The sequence below is a fragment of the Salvelinus namaycush genome, chromosome 31 (genome assembly GCF_016432855.1).
Source record: "Salvelinus namaycush isolate Seneca chromosome 31, SaNama_1.0, whole genome shotgun sequence".
Taxonomy (NCBI): Eukaryota; Metazoa; Chordata; class Actinopteri; order Salmoniformes; family Salmonidae; genus Salvelinus; species Salvelinus namaycush.
Window position 1 is genome coordinate 40,449,472 of NC_052337.1, and position 16,847 is coordinate 40,466,318.

At 43.2% G+C, this 16,847-nt stretch overlaps 1 protein-coding gene across 6 annotated transcripts; it reads left to right on the forward strand.

The window, feature by feature from the left end:
- Positions 1-5,822: 5,822 nt before the first annotated feature.
- On the forward strand, positions 5,823-16,358 carry LOC120025439 (heterogeneous nuclear ribonucleoprotein K-like). Of its 6 annotated transcripts, none has more exons than XM_038969974.1 (16): positions 5,823-5,935; positions 7,765-7,874; positions 8,183-8,280; positions 8,418-8,474; positions 11,146-11,189; positions 12,286-12,358; positions 12,480-12,593; positions 12,892-13,020; positions 13,266-13,576; positions 13,864-13,917; positions 14,378-14,420; positions 14,942-14,957; positions 15,157-15,189; positions 15,324-15,391; positions 15,620-15,866; positions 15,990-16,358. In XM_038969974.1, the coding sequence occupies exons 2-15, from the start codon at positions 7,814-7,816 to the stop codon at positions 15,821-15,823; spliced, it is 1,305 nt and encodes a 434-aa protein (XP_038825902.1). In that variant the 5' UTR covers positions 5,823-5,935; positions 7,765-7,813; the 3' UTR covers positions 15,824-15,866; positions 15,990-16,358. The 6 variants fall into 6 exon arrangements, with proteins under 6 accessions (XP_038825902.1, XP_038825904.1, XP_038825905.1 ...); XM_038969976.1 differs by having other exon boundaries at positions 15,620-15,789; XM_038969977.1 differs by having other exon boundaries at positions 14,381-14,420.
- Positions 16,359-16,847: the final 489 nt, after the last annotated feature.

The window sequence follows — 16,847 nt, forward strand, 5'->3', positions numbered from 1 at the left end:
TGTTATGACTATTCAATAGCTATATATTTGCATGCTTATCGTACACATTCTGAAAAATAGATGGGAATAGGCTATTCAAACTATAACCCTACATTTATTTATTTTATTTAACTATGCAAGTCAGTTAAGAACAAATTCTTATTTACCTTGACGGCCTACCTACACCCTTATCTTATAATAGAAGGCTTAATAGTTGGTTAAAATTGAATTATATTACTTCTATTTGTAATGTTTGATGTGCCAATTTTATTCTGCATACCGACAACCTCGGTCTATAGGCCTACAGAGTGCTTTTTCCAACAATACCACAGCTCCATGGATGGCCATTACGAGTGTGACGTGCAGTTTGACGCACAAGACGGGCTGCATCTACGAAAAATAATTAAACAATATATATGTGTGTGTGTGCTTCAAATGGGTCTTCCATCCGAGGAAAAAAAAGACAGAAATACTGTAGCTTCAATCGGAATAGTCGTAATTTGTCAAAGCTATGTTTAGCATATGTTTTTAAAAATACATATTTGTGGATACATCAGATTTTGGTAGGCCATAAGATTAAATATGCATCCATTTACGAAAAAAATTGCTATTGTAATAGCTAACTTTAATAGATTATTTAAAAAATATGTAATTATGCGCAGTTCAACTTTTTCCTCTAGGATCTTTTCAATGTGAGGACAAGTAAATCTGCTGCAGACAAAGGTCACGGACAAGAAAACTCCTGGCACATGACACGGTTGTTTTCATACCAGGTGTAAACACACACAGGTGCTGTGATGTTGGAAAATTGTATCTCTGAGGGATAAGTGTTATAATTCTGACAAGGTCCTTTAATGATTACATAAATGTCACAATAAGCAAGTGAAGGAAATGTCAGATATCAATGGCTATTGAAATTAGATAATTTGTGATCTTTAATAAATGAATGTTCTTATGACAATGAAAGAAAATCAACTGAACAAAACATTGCAACCATGTGCAATTCGTGTTCTACCCCTGTACCTCAGCTTAAAAAAAAAAAAATCACATGGAACATGAAGAATAGTCATAGAAATGGGATAGTATCAATTTGTGATTTATCCAAACTTACTGGACAGTGAAGCTAAAATTTGATTTGGCTCTATACTCCAGCATTTTGGATTTGAGATCAAATGTTTAATATGAGGTGGCAGTACAGAATGTCACCATTTATTCTAGGATATTTTCATACATATCTGTTTTACCGTTTAGAAATGAATGCGCTTTATATATCTACTGTAGTCCCCACATTTGAAGGTGTCAAGTATTTGGACAAATTCATAGTGTATTAAATGTAGTATTTGGTCCCAAATTCCTACCACACAATGATTACATCAAGATTGTAACTCTACAAACTTGGATGTATTTGGCAGTTTGTTTGTTGTGTTTCGGAATACAATGTGCCCAACAGAAATCAATGGTTTGTGTCATTTGAGTAATTTATCTTGTAGATAAACATTATTTGCTTCACACTTCTACATTAAATGTAGATGCTACCATGATTACAGATAATCATGAAAGAATCAAGAAATAATGAGTACAAAAAAGTTAGATGTACAAAGATCATGCTCCCAAGACATGCTAACCTCTCACCATTACCAATAACAGGGGAGGTTAACATTTTTGCTCCACAAGGAGGAGCAGAGGGTATTATTCTGATTAATGAAAAGACTAATGTGGATTTAGCAGTGTATCCAATAGCAATTTTTACATTGAAATGAAAACCAATGTAATTTGATGTCTGCACCATTAGCTTGCTACATTTTGAAAACAGATGTTAGGCTACTTTGTTTTTTTTCCTGAATCATTGCCAGTGGTGGAAAAACTACCCAATTTTCAAACTTGAGTAAAAGATACCTTAATTTAAAAAAAAATTACTCAAGAAAATGTCACACAGTAAAATAAAAGTATTTGGTTTTAAAATATACTTAAGTATCAAAAAGTAAATGTAATTGCTAAAATATTTATTTTAACTAGGCAAGTCAGTTAAGAACAAATTCTTATTTACAATGACAGCCTACCCGGCCAAACCCTAACGACGTTGAGCCAATTATGCGTCGCCCTATGGGACTCCCAATCACAGCCGGTTGTAATATAGCCTTGAATCTAACTAGGGTCTGTAGTGACACCTCTTAGACCGCTGCTCCACTCAGGAGCCCGAGTATACTAAAGTATCAAAAGTAAAAGTATAAATAATTTCAAATTCCTCATATAAAGCAAACCAGACAGCATAATTTTTACAATTTTTATTTGAGGATAGCCAGGGGCACTCTCCAACACTCATTTATGTTTAGTGAATCCACCAGAGCAGAGGCAGTAGGGATGACCAGGGATGTTCTCTTGATAAGTGTGCAAATTAAACCATTTTCCTGTCCAACTAAGCATTCAATATGTAAGGAGTACTTTAGGGTGTCAGTGAAAGTACATAATTTCTTTTAGGAATGTAGTGAAGTAAAAGTTGTCAAAAACATTAAATAGTAAAGTAAAGATACCCCAAAAATCTAGTAGTACTTTCAAGCATTTTTACACCACTGATCATTGCAATGATGACCACCACATGGTGCTGCAGCTCCTGACCAATTCTGCTATTTTGTGTGTTTTTCAAGCTGATTTGAACTTTTTTTGTATATATTGTCTCAACCATAATTTCCTATGACCGAAAACAGCTTCTGGACATCAGAACAGCGGTCACCATCATCAATTTGGATGACCATTTCTACTTCAACGAGTCTACAGGTCTGGACATTCTGCAGACCATACTATTTACCAAGAATTTTAATCTATATTTTTCATAGCCGTCTATTTACCACCACAAACCGATGCTGGCACTAAGACCGCACTCAGCAGGCTGTATAGGGCCATAAGCAAACAAGAGCATGCACATCCAGATGCTGCGTTTCTTGTGGCCGGGGATTTTAATGCAGGCAACTGAAATCCGTTTTAACTCATTTTTACCAGCATGTCACCTGTGCAACTAGTGACATTGAGGAGTTTACCACATCAGTCACCGCCTTCATTAATAAGTGCATCGATGACGTCGTCCCTTCAGTGACCGTACATGCCCCAACCAGAAGCCATTGATTACATGCAACATCTGCAATGAGCTATAAGCTAGAGCTGCTGCTTTCAAGGAGCAGGACACTAATCCGGACGCTCATAAGAAATCCTGCTCAGATCTCAGACGAGCCATCAAACAGGCAAAGTGTCAATACAGGACTAAGATCGAATCCTACTACGCCAGCTCTGATGCGCGACGAATATGGCAGGGCTTGCAAACTGTCAAGGATTACAAATGGAAACCCAGCCGTGCGAGCCTACCAGATGAGCTAAATGCCTTCTATGCTCGCGTAGAGGCAAACACTGACCCATGCATGAGTGCACCAGCTGTTCCGGACGACTGTGTGATCTCACTCTCCATTGGCGATGTGAGTAACACCTTTAAACAGGTTAACATCCGCAAAGCCACGGTGGAATACCAAGACGGGTACTCAGAGCATGCGCTGACCAGCTGGCAAGTGTCTTCACTGACATTTTTAAGCTATCCCTGACCCGGTCTGTAATACAAATTTGTTTCAAACAGACCACCATAGTCCCTGCCTAAATGACCTTCGACCCATAGCACTCACATCTATAGCCATAAAAAGACACCCTGGACCCACTGAAATTCGCATCCTGTGCCAACAGATGACGCAATCTCTATTGCACTCCACACTGCTCTCACCCACATGACAAAAGGAATACCCATGTAAGAATGCTGTTCATTGACTATAGCTCAGCATTCAACACCAAAGTCCCTACCAAACTCAGGGCCCTGGGACTGAACACCTCCCTCTGCAACTGGATCCTGGACTTCCTGACGGGCTGCCCCCCAGGCAGTGAGGGTAGGCAACACATCCACCACGCTGACCATTAACATGGGGTCCCCTCAGGGGTGTGTGCTTAGTCCTCTCCTGTACTCCCTGTTCACTCATGACAGCGTGGCCAAGAGCCTCAAGTTCCTGTGTCCACATCACTAAGGAATTAACGTGGTCCTCACACCCACACAGGTGTGAAGATGGCACAACAGTGCCTCTTCCCCCTCAGGGTTCTGTAAAGATTCAGCATGGGCCCTCAAATAGTTATACAGCTGCACCATTGAGAGCATCTTGGCTTGCAAGGCGCTACAGAGGGTGATGAGTACGGCCCAGTACATCACTGGGGCCGAGCTTCCCGGCCATCCAGGACCTCTATACCAGGCGGTGTCAGAGGAAGGCTCAAAATATTGTACCAGTGCATCAAGTCTGGAACCAACAGGAGCCTGAACAGCTTCTAACCCCCCATGCCATAAGACTGCTAAACATGGCTGCTAAATAGCTAATCAAATGGCTACCCGGACTACCTGCATTAACCCTTTTTGCTCTTGCACTGACTATGCACGCACACACACACACTTTACCCACACACACTTACACTGACACCAACACAGACACTTTTTTTGCACTAACTGCGCACACTGGATTCTACCCACACACTCCAACATGACACCCCAACTTGGGCTCCCGAGTGGCGGAGCGGTCTAAGGCAGTGCCACTCAGTGCTAGAGGCGTCACTACAGACCCTAGTTCAATTCCAGGCTGTATCACAACTGGCCGTGATTGGGAGTCCCATAGGGCGGTCGCACAATTGGCCCAGCGTTGTTCGGGTTAGGCAGTCATTGTCAGTTAAGAACAATTTCTTATTTACTTGCCTAGTTAAATAAATTTATTTTTAAATTGAACCTCTATTTAACTAGGCAAGTCAGCTAAGAACAAATTCTTATTTACAGTGACGGCCTGTCCTGGCCAAACCCAGACGGCACTGGGCCAATTGTGTGCCAACCTATGGGATTCCAAATCACGGCCAGATGTGATGCAGCCTAGATTCGAACCAGGTACTGCAGTGATGCCTCTTGTACTGCGATGCAGTGTCTTGGGACACACCCACACACCCACACTTTACCCCTTCTATGTACATACTACCTCATACCCCTGCACATCAACTCGGTACAGTTACTCCCTGTACGTTTTTTTTCTTCTCACACATTGTTATTTACTGTGGAGTTATTCCTCGTGTCACTAGTTGCAGAAATCACTAAAGCTGGAGACTCTTATCTCCCTCACTAGCTTTAAGCACCAGCTGTGTACATATCCCATCTGTAAATAGCCCATCCAACTCCCTCATCCCCATACTGTATTTATTTATTTATCTTGCTCCTTTGCACCCCAATATCTCTACTTGCACATTCATCTTCTGCACATTCTACCATTCCAGTGTTTATTTGCTATATTGTAATTACTTCGCCACCATGGCCTATTTATTGCCTTACCTCCCTTATCCTACCTCATTTGCACATGTTGTATATAGACTTTTCTACTGTATTATTGATTGTATGTTTGTTTATTCCATGTGTAACTCTGTGTTGTTGAATGTGTCGAACTGCTTTGCTTTATCTTGGCCAGGTCGCAGTTGCAAATGAGAACTTGTTCTCAACTAGCCTACCTGGTTAAATAAATAAAATAAATGACACATTTTTTCTGTTTAACTGCATTGTTGGAAAAGGACTCCTAAGTAAGCATTTAACTGTTAGTCTACGAAGCATGTGACAAATAAAATTTGATTAGCCATAGCCTAGGCTACTATAACATTTGAAAACGAGTGGAAAAAATTATCAGAATTAGGCTGCCTGTCTAAACGCAGCCCACATTTCTCTGCAGACGTGTTGATTTTGAAAGACAGCTGATTTATCCAATCTCGGCACAATATTTTGTTATCTCGAATCTGCACTCTCCAATCAGTGAAAGAAGACAGACGCCCTATTTTGCGGCCCGACTGTAATGGGAAGATTGTTCAACCAATTTCAGGACAAAAATTGGCTGTGAAGAACACGATTTGGCTGCAGGTTTGTTTCATATTAGTTTAGCTAAAAAAATCTAAATAGGTTAGTGGTTCGCGTTCAATTATTTGAGGCTGTTTGTTAGTTAACGTTAATTATTTTACATTTTAATCGGTCAATGGGGAATGAAATCAGTTTTGGGCTCATTTGGGGACACGCCTCGAACTGTATCGCTAATATTAGCTAGCTAGGAGTCGAGCCTAGTTAATTTAGTTCCCAAACGTTTGCGGTTACCTCCGTTGAGAAAATTGTAGCTAACGTTGTCAGTCATTCCTCAAGCTAACGTTTAGCTATGCAAAACGGCCTTAGTTTTATACTGTAGTTGGCTAACTAGTGTGAATGAGCTAGCTTGCTAACTCGCCTAGCTACATACAGCGCATGTAACGTTACACATATGGATTTAGCCAATAATCATAACTACCTGGTTAACGTTGTCTGACCCTGTATTAGCTGGTTAACAGAAACATAACAGCTGACTTCTTGACAAAAAAAATGCGTTATATAACGCGTTATTGTAAATGTGTTTGTGCAGAAGTAGCTAGCTAGCTACTATAGGCCTTCAGAGCTACCTAGTAATCTAGTTGGGTAACAAGCTAACGTTACTAGCGATATTACTTCCAGTGTTGCCACGCATTAGGTCATTGACTGGCTAACGTTAACTAGCTCGATAAATAGCTTGTCCACATCAGTGTTAAGCATACGTTAACTTGCTAATGTCATCCCTTTCTTACACATTACACCCACACAAGTAGTAACGTATCTAGCTAGTTACAATGAGAGGTGGCAAACTACCCCCTAAAAAATTTCGGGCGACTGTACTGTGTTCATTTAATGACCCGTTAACATTACATTTAGCTATGTCATCAAGCGGCAAACACTCGTATTAAGGGCGGTGATTTGGGATGTTTTACGTTAAATTACAGTATAGTAAGTACACTTGTGTATCCTGTGGCACAGCATTAATAGGAATTAAAGTAGCCTAAAGACCGGAAGATGGCGATATTAAGTTGTGCCATCTTACCGTCCAAATGCATTGTATGCAGCCGCCAATACATTCATATCCTCTGTGGATAAAATAAAAAACGGGGGGAAAATGTGTACTTTCCTTTCCATTTCCACCACCATGCTACTGGAGTGGCTAAAAGCCAATGCTGGATGTTTTCAATCATGTTCAGCCAATCGGGTTTAAACCCAGACCAGGGGTTCAGTTCATTTTAAGCAAGCCTGTTGAGTTGGCAGCGTCGCATTAGTGGAAACCAAGACTGTTCAAGGCAGACCTGGCTGTAACTAGATATGTTCGAGTCCGGGACAATTTTAGCTAACCCTTTTCCTAACCGTAAGCTAATCGTACCAACCTGCCACTAATTCTCCTAACCTGCTCCATAAGTTTCCCCTCACCTGCTATGAAAAGTAACTTCTGCTAGTCCAAACCAGCAGATCCACCCAGAGAGTCTTGGTTTCCACTAATGATACAGCACTGCATTAGGTTAGGGGTGGAAAAAACTGACTGCTGCAACTTGATTGGCTGAACGTGATACAGAACATTCAGGATTATAATTTAGGTAGGAGGAAATCAAAGCCTATGCTGTCTGAATTGAGAATGTTGTAGGTAAGAACCGGTCCACGAGGGATACGAATGTATTGCCGGCTGCATACAATGCATTTGGACTGTAAGATGACACGACTATCGCCATCTGCCAGCCTTTGGGATATCATTTTAGTTGTAAGCAGGGGCAAGGCAACAGGTTTGATTAGTGACAGGATTGGTGAAGTCTTGTCTGACATCCTCAGTCCTCAAGAGGCATAGTCTTATTTCCATTGTTGCCTCACCACAGCAGATCCACAGAGAGGAGGCTGTTCACGTTTCACCGCTGGTGCAAGACAATGGAGACAGAAATCGAGCAGCAGGAAGAAGAGACCACGTTCAGCAACACTGACACTAACGGTAAGCCATGAAGGCTATTCTGTCAGTGCATTATCAGACGTATCAACTATTGGAAAAAACAGTGTTGTCAATCTTTACAGAAGGGACTACTGGTATAGCCGCATGCTGGCACCATGATTGCATGTCAGATGGCCATGTTTTTTTTGCTGTCCAAGTCACTGCTGTTTTGGGAGCAGTTCTGCCCAGTTTTGATCCAGGAAGGGGAGTGGTAGGGGCTGAACACATGCTGGGTAGATGCTGTCGCCTGGCTGGAACATGTATAGGGCACAGTGTAGCATCAGGCTAACGCTCCAGGTTTCTCCCTCCAGGTAAACGCCCTGCCGAGGACATGGACGAGGAGCAGGCCTTCAAGCGCTCTCGCAACACAGACGAGATGGTTGAGCTGCGGGTACTGCTGCAGAGCAAAGTAAGCCTGTCAACAGAAATGGGATTTTAGACCTATTCCTTTTAAAATCAGAAATTCCTGATAGTCTGCTGAATGATAGACATGGAACAATCTGACCCATTATTCTGTCCCTAAGTAAAACCCTCGTTTCCCCTCAGAATGCTGGAGCCGTTATCGGAAAGGGTGGCAAGAATATAAAAGCCTTACGCACAGACGTGAGTATACAGAATTGGCATCATCAAATATTTTCCTCGACCAGGGTATTTGCTGTAAAGCTATAATTATTAGGACAGAATTGCTAGGGACCTCAGGATACGATATCACAATACTTGGGTGCCAATACAATATGTATTGCGATTCTCATGATTGTCACAATTCTATGTGTATTGCAATTGGACATTCCAAATGTATTATTGTTCACCATGTCTGCTGCAGAGACAAGGGGGAGCATAAGGACGAGTTTTGATCACTCAGGGAAATAAAGTTGCTGGCTTACTACAAAAAGATGGAGAACAAGCTATAGGATGAAATACCAGAGTTTTGGCACAGCAGACTAGCGTGAGCTAATGCTACCTACAGTAGCAAATATGTACAATGCATTCAGAAAGTATTCAGACCCCTTGACTTCCATTGTTAGATTGCAGCCTTATTCTAAAATGGATTAACCCCCCACCCCCTCAAAATAACAAAGCAAACAATTTTTTAAATGTTGGCAAATTTAAACTGAAATCACATTTATATAATCATTCAGACCCTTCAGATCAGTACTTTGTTGAAGCACCTTTAGCAGCAATTACAGCCTTACGTGTTCTTGGGTATGACACTACAAGCTTGGCACACCTGTATTTCCTGTGTTGTCTTGGCTGTGTGCTTAGGGTCATTGTCCTGTTGGAAGGTGAATGTTCACCCCAGTCGGAGGTGCTTAGCGCTCTGGAGCAGGTTTTCATCAAGGATCTGTCACAGTCCCTGCTGCTGAAAAACATCCCCACAGCATGATGCTGCCACCCCCATGCTTCACCGTAGGGATAGTGCCAGGTTTCTTCCAGATGTGATGCCTTTCATTCAGGCCAAAGAGTTCAATATTGGTTTCATCAGACCAGAGTCTTGTTTCTCATGTTCTGAGAGTCCTTTAGGAGCCTTTTGGCAAAATCCAAGCGGGCTGTCATGTGCCTTTTACTGAGGAGTGGCTTCCGTCTGGCCACTCCACTGTAAAGGCCTGATTGGTGGAGTGCTGCAGAGATGGCTGTCCTTCTGGAAGGTTCTCCCATGTCTGGACTCTGTAGCTCTGTCAGTGACCATCGGGTTTTGGGTCACCTCCCTGACCAAGGCCCTTCTCCCCCGATTGCTCAATTTGGCCGGGCGGCAAGCTCTAGGAAGAGTCTTCGTGGTTTCAAACTTCTTCCATTTAAGAATGATGGAGGCCACTGTGTTCTTGGGATCCTGTAATGCTGCAGAATTTTTTTGGTAGCCTTCCCCAGATCTGTGCCTCGACACAATCCTGTCTTGGCGCTCTACAGACCATTTCTTCGACCTCATGGCTTGGTTTTTTCTCTGACATGCACTGTCAACTGTGGAACATTATATAGACAGGTGTGAGCCTTTCCAAATCATGTCCAATCAATTGAATTTACCACAGGTGGACTCCAATCAAGTTGTAGAAACATCTCAAGGATGATCAATGGAAACAGGATGCACCTGAGCTCAATTCCGAGTTTCATAGCAAAGGTTCTGAATATTTATGTAAATAAGATTTCTGTTTTTTTATTTTTAATACATTTGCAAAAATGTCTAAACCTGTTTTCGCTTTGTCATTATGGGTATTGTGTGTTGATTGATACATTTTAGAATAAGGCTGTAACGTAACAATGTGGAACAAGTCAAGGGTTTTGAATACTTTCTGGGCGTACTGTATATGTATAAATATCATATTGTCCAAAAATATTGCGATATGTAACTATTGATTTTTTTTTTCTCCCATCACTAATAATTGACGTTGTATACCTAACATTTTCATAGACATTATGGTATCCAGCAACCCCATTTCTAATGACAACCCTAACGAGCCCTATTAAACAAACGTGATCCCTGTATTAAATGGTTTTCCCCTGATAAAGGTAATCTCCCATCTATAGACTGACTGTCATTGTTTGACTTGATTGGTCAAATGGTGCATGTCTGAACACTTGGAGGGACAACCACAGCTTTATTTTATACAGTAGTCAGATTCTCGCTTTCCCAAATGGCACATCTATAGGTTGGCTCATGTGGACAGACATGGTTTGGCTTGATTGGACCAGATTTGGGGTCGAGGGTGGGTGGGGCATTCTCATGGTTCAGATAAAAGGAAACGATTCTCCCTACTGAACTCTGAATGTGATTTCTAATGCCCCTTACGGCCTTGAAACTATACCGGACTGTGGCGATGTCCCTACAACTGGTGTCTCAAAGCCTGAGCGGACCTATAGTCTGTTACAACCTCTATAGCCATGCAGTCCATTTAGCTAACAGTGTGTTTGTTAGAGCTCAGTCTAGTCGCCGTTGTTCTTTTTTTTTTTTTTTTTTTTTAAAGCAGTATAGTGATGGAGTATAGCGTGTATTCAATTAAAATGTATTCCTTCTCCCCCTCTTCCCTCTCCTTTACTTTTTTATTTTTGGCCACCTTCCTCCGTTGCCCATGTACTGGATCGACATGCCCCTCCTGCGTTGCCCACCTTGACGTTGGCCCAACCTCCGCCCCTGAACGCCCGCCCGCCCACCTGACACCCCGGTTGGCCCCGCCCCGCCCCGCCGCCCGCCCACAAACGTGCCCCTCCTTAAACGGGCACCTTACTTGACATCATGTGATTGAATGCCCTTGCCCAATGCCAACCTCCACGGCCAATGCAGTACAATGCCAGTGTATCAGTCCCTGACAGCAGTGGCCCAGAGCGGTATGTCCCACCAGTTATTGCCTCACTGCCTGATTAGAACAGAGAAACATGTCTTTGATAACCTGCCTTCTGTTTCATTTTAACATTTTTTACATATAGAACCCCTCCCCTTCCCCTTTTATCAGGAGACGTGTATTGTTCCATTGAATCTTTCTGTCTTCTCCCCCCACATTTAGGTATTTCCATTTAATTTGGACCTTTTTTAGTCACTATAAATGAAGTCACTTGTCCCGTACAGAGGGAGATTTAAAAAATAATAATCCTCCACTTTCAGTAGTTCATATTGAACTGTTGGATGTTTCCTTGCTGTGATATTATTCGTCTTGAACTGTGGAAAGGAAAGCCAATGATATTTCTCGCTCTGTCCTTCTGGCCCATCTTGCTCCCCCCTACCCCCTGCGCCCCTCCCCCACCCCACTGTTCTCAACATCACTGTTCATGATCTGAGCGCTCAAGCTCCGCCCACTCTGTCACTCATCACTGTCGTCTCTTTTTTCCCCCCCCTTGTGCTGCATCTCCCTGTTTGGTTTCTCTCAGGCCCCCCCATCGGTCCAGACTGCCTGCCAAACCTCTCATTCCCCCCCTCGCTCCTGTCCGCCACCTAGTGGTTACCACTCGCATCCCCCACCCCCTGCTTTCTTTATTTGTTTCTGTTCTACCCCCGACCCCCTGTCACTATGAGAAGGTGTGCCGGTGGCACGATTGTGATGGCGAGTTTATTCTATATATTTTTTAATTGCTGCACATGATGATTAAAAGAAGGCTTCTCTCTCCCCCCTGACTGTGGCCAGCCTTGTGCCTCACGTTGTAATCTAACGCCCTGCCAAACCTGCCCCATTCCAATCTTCCTGTCTTTCTTTGTTGAATGTGAGATAAGCGAGTGCATGTCAAGTTGCTCGTATTTCAGTCCAGTGTTGGGAAAGCCAAAAGATGTACAGTATACAGCAGTCCTCTTCTTCCTTTGCTTTTTGTTTTTTAACTCTTTGTGTGACCTTCACGTGAGTGTTAGTCTTAAAGTAAGTTTTATTTTACTTCTGTTTTTTATTTTCTTTCTGTTTTGCCTCATTACCTTTGGCCACATGCCATTCCCTACCAGGATCCTGAGTGTGAGTGCAGATATTGACACTATCGGAGAGATTCTGCTGAAGATCATCCCTACTCTGGAAGAGGTGAGTCCCCCGTGGCCTCCAAAGACATACAGTACATGTGTAGGTTTGTATTTTTCCTGCTCCTCAGTCGAGAGTTAAAGGCCGTATTTGACCTGACTGATCTGTACCTGTTTTTTCCTAGTACCAGCATTATAACGGGATTGATTTTGACTGCGAGCTGCGTTTGCTGATCCATCAGAGTTTGGCCGGGGGAATCATCGGGGTGAAAGGTGCCAAGATAAAGGAGTTAAGAGAGGTAAGATCCTGTTGTCTGTCGTGTGTACACCACTGGTTTCAAAATGCTGACTTGACTCAGTCCATAGTCATGGTTAAAGATGAGCTGAAATGTAGATTGCATGTGCTTGATCAGTCCTTAATCATTGTCGTTGTTGCCCACTTGTCCTTAGATGGCTATGGGGAGTGTATTGGAAGATGAATATTATTTCATGTTCAAAGCTGAAGAAGGGTCAAACCCATTTTGAACATTTGGCATTGTGCAGAGTCTTCCTGTGTTGCGGGTGTATTTCATGCTGAGCTTTCTCTGTCTCCACCAGAACACCCAGACCACCATCAAGCTGTTCCAGGAGTGCTGTCCTCAGTCCACTGACCGTGTGGTTCTGGTTGGAGGGAAGCCAGACCGTGTTGTTGAATGCATCAAAGTTATCCTGGACTTGGTATCTGAGGTGGGTGAGAGTTCTGAGCCGGTGACCACAACACACTTCCCCATCACCAGTGTCTAAACATGGAAACTCACTGAAAGTCAGTCACTTATACTAGAATTGTACCGATTTATCAGCAGACACTTTTTTTGTTTGTTTTACATATTCCATTTACAACAGTTGTGGACATTGTAGTCATTTCAGAGCTACATTTCTTCACAGGGCTACATACAAGTGGCATCTCAATAGTATTATCCATCTTTCTGTAGGCTCCTATCAAAGGGCGCGCCCAGCCCTATGACCCCAACTTCTACGACGAGACGTATGACTACGGCGGCTTCACCATGATTTACGAAGAGCGGGGCCGGCGGCCCATGGGGGGCTTCCCCATGCGGGGCAGGGGGGGCTTTGAACGCATGCCCCCCGGCCGCGGGGGCCGACCTATGCCCCCCACCAGACGGGACTATGACGACATGAGCCCTCGTCGGGGACCGCCGCCTCCCCTGCCAGGTAGAGGAGGGCGTGGAGGGAGCCGGGCTCGAAACCTGCCCCTCCCCCCACCACCACCCCCAAGAGGAGGGTAAGGAGCTTAGCTTCCTTTTTGTTCTTTCATTGGATTGTTTGTTTATGGCTACCTCTTTTGATCACATTCACTTACTCAGTAAAAAAAATCTAACCGTGTACCTTCCCCTGTGTGTAAGTGTCACAGCTTCCCCACTACTGTTAGTCATATACATAATCTCAGGGATTTCTCCTATGTTAACGCGATCATATGGACCCAAGTCATACTGTTAGACTAATCCTTAAAGTAATCTTTTATGACACAGTTCCACTGAGTCATGTTTCCCGTGTTGTGTTTGTTTGCAGAGGGGACCGGTTCTCCCACCAGAGTTATCACGGCAACATGGACGACAGACCAAAGTAAGTAATTTGTGTAAAAGGAAACAACTGCAGAGTGGTTAGAGTGAAACTTCTCCACTTCTCCAAATCCCCATAGTTTTTTGGAGAATGGAGCTCTCGGCTGTGGAGTTGAAAATGTTGGGTTTACTCTTCTGTTGATTTAATGGGCGTCAATATGGTTTTAACCATGGCACAGTAGCTATTCTGTCAACATGACCTCGTATCCTATAAGTGGATGACTATATGAACACCACGTCTGTATCGGTGTCCACTTATGAATACTGATTCCAAAACAAGTTGTTGTGGCTCTTCACACTCTCGGGTGGCTAAACGACAAGCCAAGAAGGACTTGTCACACTTGTGTTGTATAGACTTGTCAGCCCGTTGGTTTGGGGGACACTGTCTGTCCACTGAAGGTGGTAAACTGAACCCTCTCCATCTCATGCCATGTTAACCCTGACAACCTCCCATCTTATCTAAGCAGCGACAGGAGAGGAAGACCAGGAGACCGCTACAACAGCATGGTGAGTGACCTCAGCATTTATGTGTTTGGATAAGGGTAGAAGCATGGTAGAGCGAGTTAGTCTGTCAATTGCCTGGTGTTATAATAGTAGGCAAGTCGACACAGTTTGGATTGTCGTAGCTACTCTACTTATGGAAATGGATTGGTATTGTTTTCCTGTTCTAGTGAAAGCACTGTGGTTTGGACACTGTGGCGCTGCTCTTCAACGAGCGAGCGCACTGGTTAGGCCTCTTGTTGCCTGGCAACAGTTGTCTCCTTGGTTACCAAGGAGCAGCTGAGTACATAGTCTGGAGCTGCTAAACTAACAAATGAACTTGAGGTGAAACCAAAGCGATTTCCGGGCAGGGTTGGTAGGGTCGTACCAATAATGTACATAGTCGAAAATGAATAGGGCAGCTAAGATTCATATGCGCAAATTATGGAGCACAATCTTAAATGTAAACCAGTATTGACTTAGGTTTCAGTGTTGTAATAAGCTTCTCATTTTGTCTTTCTCTCTTCCCCATGTCCTGCTGAATACAGAGTGGTGGATATGGTGGTGAGTCTCCTCTCTTACACATTTACTTTTGGTCACGGTAGTCTCTACCCTGTTTGAATGTCTCTTAGGTCGGGGTAAAGACCTTTCTGTCCAGTAAGCACCACCAGCTCTCCCCCTGTCCTTTGTCACCCTGTTGGTCTATGTAGTCTGTCAGCCACAATGTGACGTATTGTTATTCTTTTCCTCCATCTTTTCAAAGACAACAATTCCTCGTGGGAGCCCTTTCAGTCTGGTGAGTGCAAATGGATCACATTTGTATCATGTCTCATTTTGTTGCTTCTGTATTTTGTTGTTGTCGTTTTATAAAGGGATGACTTTCCCCACAACAGTGGATACATTCTAAATGATATCTCTTGGTCTCTCCAGGTGGCCGAGGGTCATACAGTGACATCGGGGGTCCTGTCATCACAACACAAGTGACCATCCCCAAAGATGTGAGTAACAGATCAAATAGCAGTCCCCAAGCATAATCTTACCACCACACACACACTTCCATAAAATATGTACTGGAGAAAAAAAGAGTTAAGATTATTTCCAATTGATCAGAAACTCCCCACATAAGCCTCTATTCATACATCGTTGAAATTGCCCCCTATACCCGGTTGTCATTGTGCCAATCACATTGTTGGGGAAAAGTAACCCTGGCTCCTCACTTGTCGTAGCTGGCCGGCTCCATCATCGGGAAGGGCGGCCAGCGGATCAAGCAGATCCGTCACGAGTCGGGAGCGTCCATCAAGATAGACGAGCCACTAGAGGGCTCAGAGGACCGCATCATCACCATCAATGGAACACAGGACCAGATCCAGAACGCCCAGTATCTACTGCAGAACAGGCACGTGCTAGCACCCTTTCCTCTTCTCCGGTGAACGCAGTATGGTGGAAACCTATTCAACTCGTCACCTATCAGTGGTAATCAAGGAAGAAGAAAAAAATAGTTGTTCATGACTAATTGAAATGAAATTGAACATAATGGACTTCTAGAAATGATTCCTGGGGTTCCTTTATTCACTTTTCCACTGTTTTGTGTTGCAGTGTGAAGCAGTACTCTGGTCGGTTCTTCTAAACAGGGAAGTGGAGTGGAGCCAAACTGCCATGCCCATTCTCTCCCTCAGAGCCAACATTCCCCTGCTTTGGGTAGATGTGCTCTCCCCCGGTCATTTAACACACTTTTAATTAGAAGAAGTTTGGAAATTCTCTCAAAGCTGTCGAATGAATCCCTGTTATTTTTTGCGCTGCTTGTTTTTTGTTTTTTTTCTGGATTCTTGTGCTGTTCTGTACTTGGAGTAAACTCATGTGTTCTCTCTCCGCCTCCCCTGAGCCACTCCTCCCCCAGTCAGTACAGCATGCAGAATGTAATCTTGTTTTGTAAGGAACATTTTATGATTAAAAAAATAAATGTAGGTTCTTTTTGCTTATTTTTTTTTTAACTGAAAGACTAGGTGTTGTATAAAAACTGAAATATACAGTAATCATTTCATAGGATGAATAAGTGCTAAGATTGTTTTATTTTGTTGGTAGACTGATGGGGCCAAAAGGAAAAGTACTGTTGATTTTAATTTGAGTTTAGTTTTCTACCTGATTTCAGATGTTTAACAAGCCACTCATAGGGATGGACATGATGTAACTCATGCATACATAATAATTGACATTCTGATCCATTTAGACTTGCTTTCGTGTCAGTTTGTAAGCATTTGTTATATTTTAGATGGGATCTTTGTAAACGCCAGTCAGTTTGCAAGGGGAATGTAGCCTTTCTGTCCTTTTGAGTGGCATGTTCGCTCTACCCCTGTCTGTAGTATCTGCTGGAAGTCTGAGTAATAAAATCTGTGCCACCTTTTACTAAACGTGTGGTGGAGGGCAGGCATTTTCAATTATGACATGTAGGGCTAA